The sequence below is a fragment of the Pristiophorus japonicus genome, chromosome 12, assembly GCF_044704955.1.
Source record: "Pristiophorus japonicus isolate sPriJap1 chromosome 12, sPriJap1.hap1, whole genome shotgun sequence".
Lineage (NCBI taxonomy): Eukaryota > Metazoa > Chordata > Chondrichthyes > Pristiophoridae > Pristiophorus > Pristiophorus japonicus.
The window spans coordinates 77,346,548-77,358,922 of NC_091988.1; the positions used below are offsets into that span (position 1 = coordinate 77,346,548).

Below are 12,375 nucleotides of genomic sequence, written 5' to 3' on the forward strand. Positions count from 1 at the left end.
AACCTGCAGTTGCTTCCCACCATACATCCTCAATCCCTTCCCTCTCCAGAAACCGCAACTGAATTATGTCTTGAAGCCATTCACTCTCTCCGCTTCAGTGGGCTTCCCTGTTAATTTATTCCCCAACTATATTACTCTTTGGGTGGAGAGGTTCCGCCTGACTTGCTGACTTAATGGCAGCCGTGGCTCAGTGGGCAGCACACTCGCTTCTAAGTCAGAGGTTATGGGTTCAAGTCCCACTCTATGGGACTTGAACACGAAAATTTAGGCTGACACTCCTAGTGCAGTGCTGAGTGCTGCACTGTCGGAGGTGCCATCTTTCGGAACCGAGGCCCTGTCTGCTCTCTCAAGTGGATGTAAAAGATTCTATGGCACTATTTTGAAGAAGAACAGGTGAGTTATCCACAGCATCCTGGGAAATATTTGTCCCTCATCAACATAACAGAAAACAGATTAACTGGTCATTAATACATTGCTGTTTGTGGGAGCTTGCTTATGCGGAAATTGGCTGCCGCGTTTCCCATATTACAACAGCGACTACACTTCAAAAGTACTTAATTGACTGTAAAGTGCTTTGAGACATTCGATGGTCGTGAAAGGCGCTATATAAATCTAAGTCTTTTTTTCTTTTACTTAAGGTAAAAAAAGATTAAACCAAGGCCCTGTCTGCCCTCTCGGGTGGACATAAAATATCCCAGGGACACTATTTCGAAGAAGTGCAGGGGAGTTCTCCTTGATGTCCTGACCAATATTTATCCCTTAACCAACACGACTAAAAAACAGGTTATCTGGTCATTATGTCATTGCTGTTTGTGGGAGCTTGCTGTGCGTAAATTAGCTACTGGGCTTCATACATTACAGCAGTGACGACACTTCAAAAGTACTTTGTTGACTATAAAGCACTTGGAGACGTCTGAAGGTTGTGAAAGACACTGTATAAATGCAAGTCTTTTCCTTTTTTCTTTTACACCTAATTTCCTAATTTCTAACTCATGTCCCCTGATAATTGTGCTAACACGACACCATAAACACACTCAACATTTACCAATATATCGCAGAGCACTATTTTCTAAAGGCCAGACCAGGAAAGTCAGAGACTTTAGTTGGAGACTGAATTTTCCAGTTTAAAAAAAAGAGTTAGAATGTTGTAGGTAGGCACACAACAATGTGATGTACCAGTAGTTTTTGGATGTGTAAATGCAAGAGAGGGTAATAGCAGACAGCAGTGGCCTCAGGAACATGACATGAGTGAGGAAAGAAGGGCAGTGGCCTGGGGGGAAACTAACAGCAGTGTAGGACAGGAAGGGAACTGCATGATCCTCAGGATACTGCAGAGTGGTCTGATTAGGATCAGCAATATCTCTGGTTCTGAGGCTATGTTTGTTAGTTCCACTACCCTCTGAAACAATATCTAATGCAACAGAAGATCAGAGTTCATTATTTTTCTGTGCAAAATAGCATTTAATATTTCGTAGCAAAGCGCGGCATTCCTGATTTCCTTTCCCTCCAATTTACGTCCCTCAATTTTAAAACTCTCATCCTCATTTTCAAAACACTCCGTGGCCTCCCCCCTGCCTATCTCTGCAACCTCCTACAACCCTCCAAAATCTCTGCGCTCCTACAATTCTGGCCTTGTACTCATCCCCAGTTTTCATCACTCCATCTTCAGTTGCCTAGGCCTTAAGTTCTGGAATTCCCTCCCTAAACCTCTCCGCCTCTCTTTCCTCCTTTAAGCCACTCCTTAAAACCTACCTCTTTGACCAAACTTTTGGTCACCTGTCCTAATCTCCCTTTTTATCAGCCGTGTCTCAGTGGGTAGCAGACACGCCTCTGAGTCAGAAGGTTGTGGGTTCCAGTCCTACTCTAGAAACTTGAGCACAAAGATCTAGGCTGACACTCCCAGTGCAGTGCTGAGGGAGTGCTGCACTATCGGATGTGCCGTCTTTCGGATGAGATGTTAAACCAAGGCCCTGTCTGCTCTCTCATGTGGATGTGTAAGCTCCCACGGCACTATTTTGAAGAAGAACGGGGGAGTTCTCCCCGGTGTTATGGACAATATTTATCCCTCAATCAACATTATTAAAACTGATTATCTGGCCATTATCACATTGCTGTTTGTGGGAGCTTGCTGTGCGCAAATTGGCTGCTGCGTTTCCTACATTACAACAGTGATTACACTCCAAAAGTACTTAATTGGCTGTAAAGCGCTTGGAGAGGTCCAGTGGTCGTGAAAGGCGCTATATATATCTAAGTCTTTCTTTCCTTTTCCATATGTGGCTCGGTGTCAAATTTTGTTTGATAATGCTCCTGTGAAGTATCTTGGAACATTTTACTACATTAAAGATGCAGATTGTTGTTATTGAAAGGAATGAATTGTGCTGGATTACAGGTTCCACAAGCACTCACTGTCCTCCAGTACCGTGCCAAATAGCCATTCTTCATTTCTAAGCCTGGAGACTCGAGCAAAGATGATAAGCCATTTAAAATAAACAAGATAATGCTGGTGTCACCCCAGGTTCAGTGGATAACACTCTTGCCTCTAAGTCAGAAGGTCGTGGGTACAAGCCCCAATCCAGACATTTGAGCACGTAATCCAGGCTGACAAAGGGATACAAGGTGCACAAAACGAATATAAAAAGAAAGACTTGCATTAATACAGTGCCGTTCATGACCACAGGACGTCCCAAAGTGCTTTACAGCCAATGAAATACTTTTGAAGTGTAGCCACTGTTGAAATGTTGGAAACACGGCAGCCAATTGCGCACAGCAAGCTTCCAGAAACAATGAGATAATGACCAGATAATCTGTTTTAGTGATGTTGATTGAGGAATAAATATTGGCCAGAACACCGGGGATAACTCCCCTGCTCTTCTTCCAAATAGTTCCATGGGATCTTTTACATCCACCTGAGAGAGCAGAGAGAGCTTGGTTTAACGTCTCATCTGAAAGATGACAGTGCAGCACTCCCTCAGTACTGAACTGGAGTGTCAGCCTAGATTTTTATGCTCAAGTCTCTGGAGTGGAACTTGAATCCACAACCTTGGGGGGGAAAAAACATTCGCAGGATATCAAAGCAAACAACAAAAGATATTATAACTACTAAGAGAGAGAGAAGATAAGGGAAATGTGGGCCCATTATAGATGGATGCAGGTGGGACGATAATGGGTAATATGTAAATGGTAGACTTGTTAAAAGAGTACTTCGAACCTGTTTTCAAACTGGAGAAAGAGGATAAAATACCATTGGTACAAGAGAACATAAAAATAAGTGAGGTGAGGAACTTAATGGAATTAACACAAGTAAAAACAAATGGGAATTGAAAAAATAATGGCATTTAAGATAAACAAATCTCCAGGACTGGATGGATTTTATCCCGTGGTATTACAAGATTGAAGTGAAGAAATTGCAGAATTTTCTAAAGCTCTCTAAATTCAGGAATTGTGCCTTTGGATTGGAAAATTAATAAACTTGCAGAATGGGCATATAATTGGCAAATGAAGTTCACAGATAAATGTGCAGTATTACATTTTGATAGGAAGAATAGGAGGTCGCTTATTACTTCGAGGGTGCAAGTCTTGGTGGGGTAGAGGAACAAAGGGATCTTGGTATACAAATACACAAATCACTAAAAGTTAACAAGGCCATAAAAAAGGCAAACAAAGCACTAAGGTTTATTTCTGGAGATATAGAATTGAAAAATAGGGAATCCATGCTAAACCTGTATCGAACCTTGGTTAGACCACACTTCTGTGTACAGTTCTGGTCGCCATATTATAAAAAGGATATAGAGGCACTGGAGAGAGGGTGCAGAGAAGATTTACAAGGACAATACCAGAAATGCGAGAGTATACATATCAGGAAAGAATGAACAGACTGGGTCTCTTTTCTCTTGAAAAAAGAAGGCTGAGGGGTGACCTAATAGAGGTCTTTAAAATTATGAAAGGTTTCGATAGAGTGGATACAGAGAGAATGTTTCCACTTGTGGGGAAGAGCATATCTAGAGGCCATTAAGAAAAGATAGTCACCAAGAAATCCAATAGGGAATTCAGAAGAAAATTCTTTACCCAGAGAGTGGTGAGAATGTGGAACTCGCTACCACAGAAAGTAGTTGAAGTGAATAGTATAGATGCATTTAAGGGGAGAATAGACAAACATATGAGAGATAAGGGAATAGAGGGATATGCTGATAGATTTAGATGCATAAAGACGGGAGGAGGCTCGAGTGGAGCATAAATGGTGGCATGGACTGGCTGGGCCGAATGGCCTGTTTCTGTGCCGTATATCCTGTGTAATCCTGTATAAAATTGCAAATATCACTCCATTATTTAAGAAGGGAGGGAGAAACCAGGAAACTACAGAGCTGTCAGTTTAACATCAGTTGTGGGGATGTTACTGGAATCTACCATCAGGGACAGAGTGACTGAGCACGTGGACAAATATGAGCTGATCAAACAGTCGGCATGGATTTGTGATGGGTGGCTCATGTCTGACTAATCTCGTTGAATTTTTTGAGGAAGTCACTAACATGGTGGACAAGGGAGTGTCGATAAATGTTATCTAGCTGGACTTCCTGAGGGAATTTTATAAGGATCTCCACATGCGATTATTAGCAAAAATAAAAGCGCGTGGTATTGGAGGTAACCTTGTGACATGGGTTGGTAATTGGTTGGGAGAAGGGAGACAGAGAGTAGGGATAAAAGGTTTGTTCGCTGATTGGCAGGGTGTAAGGTGTGCCATTCCCCAGGGGGATCTATATTGGAGTTTCAGCTTTTCACCACAGATATTAATGAGTTGGATGTCAGTGTTGATGGAGTGACACTTGTAAAATTGTTAGCACCGTACAGTCTTTGAACAGCACTGTTTTTTGAACAATCCCAGCATTGGTGCTTTGACTGTCAGATGCTCTCCTTCCCCCAATTACACAGCAGACCCATTGCCACACAGGGCAGTTGGAAGAAAGGAGAGCTTCCTCAGGAGAAGCTTCCACCTGGAGGCAAAATCGCCTTGGCAGCTATAGTCACCCCAGCTGCTGCCGCCGGCACTTGGCATAAGGTCTGCCATTTTAACACAACAGAAAGAAAGAAAGACTTGCATTAATATGGCGCCTTTCACAACTACCAGACATCCCAAAGCACTTTACAGCCAATGAAGTACTTTTTGAAGTGTAGTCGCTATTGTACTGTAGGAAACGAGGCAGCCAATTTGCGCATAGCAGGCTTCCACAAACCATCAGCATCCTAGGCAGTCCCTCGAATGAGGATGACTTGCTTCCATACCAAAAGGAATGAATTCGCAGATGTCTGCAATATGATAATGACCAGATAATCTGTTTTTTTTTAATGATGTTAATTGAGGGATAAATATTGGCCAGGACACTGGGGAGAACTCCCCTGCTCGTCTCCAAAATAGTGCCGCGGGTTCGTTTACATCCACCCGAGAGGGTAGATGGGGTCTCGGTTTAACGTCTCCATATTACAGTAAGAATATAGAGGCACTGGAGAAGATGCAAAAAAGGATTTACAAGGATGATACAAGAACTGAGAGGTTATAACTATCAGGAAAGAATGAACAGGCTGGTGGGGTCTTTGCTCTAGAAACGAGATGGCTGAGAGGTGACTTGTTAGAGGCCTTTAAGATTATTAAAGAGCTTGCTATGGTAGACATAAAGAAGATGTTTCCACTTATATTTGGACTTTCAAAAGGCTTTTGACAAGGTCCCGCACAAGAGATTGGTGTGCAAAATCAAAGTGCATGGTATCGGGGGTAATGTATTGACGTGGATAGAGAACTGATTGGCAGACAGGAAGCAGAGAGTCGGGATAAACAGTTCCTTTTCAGAATGGCAGGCAGTGACTAGTGGAGTGCCGCAGGGCTCAGTGCTGGGACCCCAGCTCTTTACAATATACATTAACGATTTAGATGAAGGAATTGAGTGTAATATCTCCAAGTTTGCAGATGACACTAAACTGGGTGGCGGTGTGAGCTGTGAGGAGGACGCTAAGAGGCTGCAGGGTGACTTGGACAGGTTAGGTGAGTGGACAAATGCATGGCAGATGCAGTATAATGTGGATAAATGCGAGGTTATCCATTTTGGGGGCAAAAACACGAAGGCAGAATATTATCTGAATGGCGGCAGATTAGGAAAAGGGGAGGTGCAACGAGACCTGGGTGTCATGGTTCATCAGTCATTGAAAGTTGGCATGCAGGTACAGCAGGCAGTGAAGAAGGCAAATGGTATGTTGGCCTTCATAGATAGGGGATTTGAGTAGAGTAGCAGGGAGGTCTTACTGCAATTGTACAGGGCCTTGGTGAGGCCTCACCTGGAATATTATGTTCAGTTTTGGTCTCCCAATCTGAGGAAGGACGTTCTTGCTATTGAGGGAGTGCAGCGAAGGTTCACCAGACTGATTCCAGGGATGGCTGGACTGACATATCAGGAGAGACTGGATCAACTGGGCCTTTATTCACTGGAGTTTAGAAGGATGAGAGGGGATCTCATAGAAACGTATAAGATTCTGACGGGACTGGACAGGTTAGATGTGGGAAGAATGTTCCCGATGTTGGGGAAGTCCAGAACCAAGGGACATAGTCTTAGGATAAGTGGTAGGCCATTTAGGAATGAGATGAGGAGAAACTTCTTCACTCAGAGAGTTGTTAACCTGTGGAATTCCCTGCCACAGAGAGTTGTTGATGTCAGTTCATTGGATATATTCAAGAGGGAGTTAGATATGGCTCTTATGGCTAAAGTGATCAAGGGGTATGGAGAGAAAGCAGGAAAGGGGTACTTAGGGAATGATCAGCCATGATCTTATTGAATGGCGGTGCAGGCTCGAAGGGCCGAATGGCCTACTCCTGCACCTATTTTCTATGTTTCTATGTTTACTTGTGGAAGTGTCCAAAACTAGGGGCTATAAATATAATAGTTACCATCTCCCACATAACAACACTGCAGTATCAGTCTAGATTTTTGTGCTCAAGTCTCTAGAGTGGGACTTGAACCCACAACCTTCTGACTCAGAAGTGAGAGAGTGCTACCCACTGAGCCATGGCTGACAAGGGAATTTAAACAACGGCCCTTTCACTGACCAACTTCTGCTGCGTCCTGACCCTTCGTGTCACCGGCAGTGAACAGTCTCCGCAAGATGATTCACACCCACTGCCCACACACCCCGAGACTGCCGCACAGGCCACCGCCAGCCGTAAACTGCTCCGTCATCTGGCAAGCTCGAATATACACACGTTTGCTTTAAAAAAAAATTCATGATATAAAAAAAAGAATAAAATAGCAATTTTAATATAGTTCTGACGTTGTTTACTACATGATCCTGGGGCATTGCGCGAATTGTGCGGTGTTATCATCTGCTGTGTGTTCTGTACAACCCCACCAGTAAATTAATTTTAGGAACCCCTAAGCAGAAGACCACCAAGAGTTCAGGAACTGTAATAGGCTGTAGTTGCTGGTGAGCGATCCTCTAATTATAAGCTGTGAAGGAGATGGGTTTACAACAGTGAGGTACTGTCACTGCTAGTTCATTTACTCCATTCACTGCCTATGGATACTCAAGGGGGCAATTGCAAGCAATCGTCTTGCCTTTGTGTTGCATTACATCCGCGCACACACGCAGTTACAAGGAGTATTTACAGAATACTAATTAGGGCAAGTGCTGTGTTCCAATCTGATTCCTATTCACATCACAGGACAGATTTATGCATTCTTCAGAAGCCACACTGGAACATTGGTCTGAGCATTATGGAGTTTTTCTTGTCAGTGAGGCAGTGAGTTCATACTGTGGAGCGCTTTCACTCTCCTCTTAGGCTGGGGCATTTTTACTCTGGAAGGTTGAGGGGAAACCTGATCGAGGTCATTAAGATTATGAAGGGGGTTTGACGGGGTATAGAATCATAGAAATTTACAGCACAGAAGAAGGCCATTTCAGCCCATTGTGTCCGCGCCAGCCGACAAAGCTAGCCAGCCGAATCCCACTTTCCAGCTCTTGGTTCATAGCCTTGTAGGTTATAGCACTTCAAGTGCACACGCATAGATGGAGAGAAGATATTTCCAATTGCAGGGGAGACCAAAACTAGGAGCCATAAATATAAGATAGCCCCACTAATAAATCCAATATGGAATTCAGAAGAAACTTCTCTACCCAGAGAGTGGTGAGAGGTGGAATAGCATAGATGCACTTCACAGGAAGCTGGATAAAAACATGAGGGAGAAGGGAATAGAAAGTCATGTTGATGGGGTTAGATGAAGTAGAGTGCGAGGAGGCTCATGTGGAGCATAAACACCGGCATGGACCAGTTGAGCCGAATCGCCTATTTCTATGCTGTAAATCTGATATAAAAACAGTGGAGAAAAGAACATATGGCAGCGGCGTTCCTCCGACACCCTCTGTGCAATTCTGCGAGGACTTGCCTCCTGTGTAGCTTTTCTTGGCAAGCTCTATTCTCAGGGATACACATGCCTCCAACTGCATCCTCCAACCCCCCCTTACATTCATTTTTAATATACCTTATGTTTTGAACTCTGCCAGAAGGAAGCACTTGGCACAAGAGCAGTTGAGGTGAGCTCAGGTTCTTCAGCACTGCAACTTTGATGAGCAGCCAGAGATCTAAGCAAATTTCAATCTTCCCACTGGGCTATGGGGAAAGAGCAGGGGAGTGCAATTAATTGGCTAGCTCGACCAAAGAGCTGGCACGGACATGATGGGCCGAATGGCCTCTTTCTGTGCTGCAAGCTTCTATTCTATGATGCTATGGCTACAGACAATGCATGCAATGTCTGGATCATTGGTGGTTATGGTGGTGGGGCTGGGGTAAGGCCAATAGCTCCGTTGTTAAATGCCCTGCCCATCGTGGACCTGAGCCATCCAGATCAGGAAGTTCCCATGTTCAAGGCCACAGTCTCTGCAGAGTTGGCTGGCTCGCAGCCAAGGTGGCAGCTACAATTAGCCATGGCACCTCCAGGCTAAGAATGAGAAAAATTTCAGCCCGGCTTTGTGCTCTTGATTATAACACAGAGCCCACAACACAGAAACAAGCCATTCAGCCCAACTGGTCTGTGTCGATGCTTATGCTCCATACAAGCCTCTTCCCATCCCTCTTTATCTCATCCTATCAACATGATCTTCTATTCCTTTCTCCAAGTGCTTATCTAGCTTTCCTGTAAATGCATCAAGCAGCCCCACACATACGTATTGCTCAGCAACTCCATACGTATGTGAACACTGGGTGATGACAGGATCAGGTGTGGCGGTGATGCCCCCTACAGTTGAATAGCTCACCGAGTCTCACTGGGGTCACGCATAAATGATGGCAACTGTAGGATCTGTAGAACCGTATTCCGGTAAAAGTGGGTGCCTTCAGGAGAAAGATATAGGAGCAGGAAAAAAATAAATAACTTCGAAGGACGATGTCTCACTATTAAAAAAAATCTAGAGTGGCTGTTTGAATCCCATAGCACAGAAGGAGGCCTTAGCCCATCGTGCCTGTGCCAGCAATTTGAATGAGCAATCCAATTGAAGCACTTATTGCAGCGGCTTTAATTTCATCTACTTTAAAAATGAAACAAAAGCACCAAATAGCTAGAAATGTACTCCTTGCAGCTTACCTGCTATTGTGAGGCATCAGTTAGATCTTCAGAGGAAACCTATCTTTGTAATCTCGAAAAATTGGGTCGGAGCTGAAGTTTTCTCTAAGCGCTTAAGCTCCTCGTTAGATGCAGCCAAAGGGAGTTCCGTGATTTTTTGTCTCACAATGATTCATCAGAGACACAGTTCTAAAGTTATGGAGAGGAAGTGAGCGAAGATTCAGAACTCTTTATCGTTTACGCGCTCAGCAAGTCAAATATTGTTTCTGCAAACTTCTTGCAATACGTTTCCGCTTCTGTGTAATTACATTGCTTGCGAATAAATTCGAGTATCGGCTTAACCTGAATGTTACAGTCTGGCTGGGCAGGAGGGCTTAGTGGACAGGCCATGTGGTCTGCGACACTATAGTCCGTGGTACTAAAGTCATTATTAGTCCCGTGGCAAGCTGTCCAATTCATGGCAATGCACAAACATGCAAGCTTCGGGGACACGGGCTGCCGATGGGAACTGCCTTTTCGCTGTGTGTGCAAATTTAGAATGCCAGGAGAGAACCTGAATTATAAACTCCTCTACTGCACATTCGCAAGGTGAGCAGCCGCATACACACTGGTGGTTGGCGAAAGTGTTCTATCGGTGATTGGACCAAATAAAAGACGCATGTCTTCTTCTCTTTTCAGACTCTGTTGGTGAATCATGGCTGAAGTGTAAGGAGGCTTTGTTCAGTGCCTGTTGCCATGGAAACGGCATTCTACTCTCCTCAAGCACGACAGGAAGGGTTTGTCCACGATTCTGTTTATCAAAAAACATGTATTTGAACTGACTTCATTTCCATCAGTCCCTTGATATATTAACTCACAGCAAATGCACCCCAGTGTTTTATTGAAGCTGTCTATACATCAGTCCAAACATTATTCCCCTTATCCTGTGTGCACATACAAAACATTCCATCCCGTAGTACCTCAGCGTTTGACTTGCAATCTCCTGTTATAACATTGGATGATTCTGTATTTATTGTGTGAATACTGGGTGATAATAAAAAAAATTTGTTTTGAAAATGTACTCCGCGTTTTCCTTCACACACCACCTGTTGGGATTTGATCAGAGCCTCACGTCGGGTGCTGATGAACGATCTGCGAGCCCCACCTGAAGTCAGGATCTCAGAGCAACGGGATGATCAACGCACGGCATTTAAGAGCCACGCCCATAACAGGCCACATACTCCCAAGTTCTGACCTCAGACAGGTCGGTTGTTGGGAAGGCTACTGACTGGCCTTCGCACCGCTGGGCTTCGGAGAGAGGGACATGCAGCTGCCGGTCGTCATCCAGTGGTTCATGGAAACCAGCAGCAGAGAGGATCGGGTTCGTCTAGGGTGCCTCCCCCAGCCAAATAGCCTTTTATTTTATTCATTCATGGGACGTGGACGTCGCTGGCAAGGCCGGCATTTATTGTGCATCCCAAGTTGCCCTCGAGAAGGCTATTCTTGACAACGGAGTGTCTTGCTCGGCCATTTCAGAGGGCAGTTAAGAGTCAACCACATTGCTGTGGGTCTGGAGTCACATATAGGCCAGACCTGATAAGGGCTGCAGATTTCCTTCCCTCAAGGACATTCGTGAACCAGTTGAGTTTTTACAAAAATCCAATAGTTTCTTGGTCACCATTACTGATGCTAGCTTTTTATTCCAGATTTATTTAATTCACTGAATTTAAATTCCCCAGCTGCCGTTGTGGGATTTGAACGAATGTTTCCGGATTATCAGTCCAGGCCTCTGGATAACTTGTCCAGTAATAGAACAACTATGCTACCGTTCCAATTGACAAGCCTGCTGACATTCGACCCAAATGCAAAGAATTACCAGTTGGGCGAGGTAGGTGTGGTTGTTCGCTGGGGGGCCGGGAAAGGACTGGTTTTCTTTGATTGCTATATTTCTATCAGAGATCGAGGTGGGTAGTCCCTGCCCGTTGTGTTGTACATAAAAGTTACAAAACAGAAACAGATCATTCGACCCAAACAGCCCGTTTCAAACGTTTACCCTCCACATGAGAAAACACCCTCTCCCTTGTTTGGTGTCCATTATCTCTACTTTCCAACACCTTGTTTTTCAAGGTGCTATATAAAAGCAAGTATGTTGTTATGTTACTTAGAATCATAGCGTCTTACAGCACAGAAGGAGGCCATTCATCTCATCGTGCTTGTGCCTGCTCTTGCTCATAGTCCTGCAAATGCTTCCTTTTCGAGATTATATCCAGTTCCCTTTTTAAAGTTACTATTGAATCTCCTTCTATTGCCCTTTCAGGCCGTGCATTCCAGATCATAACTCGCTGCGTAAAAAAAATTCTCCTCTGGTTACCTTAAATGCTTACCGACCCTGCTGCCAGTGGAAACAGTTTCTCCTTATTTACTCTATCCAAACCCTTCATAATATTGAACACCTCTATTAAATCTCCCCATAACCTTCTCTGCTGTAAGGAGAACAATACCAGCTTCTCTCGTCTCTCCACTTAACCGCAGTCCCTGGTTTCCTCTTTGACCAAGCTCCTGTCCTAATATCACCTCATGTGACTCGGTGTCAATTTCTGCCCAACAATTGCTCCCGTGAAGAGCCTTGGGACACTAAAGGCACTTAATACATGCAACCCGTCATCGTTGGGATTACTGAAAAGATACCCACACATTTCTGCCAGTGTATCCTTCCTCTTGTTCCTTCAGTCATTCACTTATTACCCCGATCAGTCAGCAGCACTCATTACTGAATAGAAACCCACACATTTCTGCAACAAAC

The 12,375-nt window shown here is 44.3% G+C and overlaps 1 protein-coding gene across 1 annotated transcript in view; it reads left to right on the forward strand.

Annotated features, from left to right (window-relative positions):
* Positions 1 to 10,649, forward strand: part of LOC139276947 (MICOS complex subunit mic25a-like) — a 556,647-nt gene extending 545,998 nt beyond the window's left edge. Inside the window, exon 10 of the mRNA XM_070894945.1 lies at positions 10,272 to 10,649. Coding sequence (XP_070751046.1) covers positions 10,272 to 10,295 — 24 coding nt within the window. The 3' untranslated portion in view covers positions 10,296 to 10,649. The remainder of the gene's footprint in view (positions 1 to 10,271) is intronic.
* The last annotated feature ends 1,726 nt before the right edge of the window (positions 10,650 to 12,375 follow it).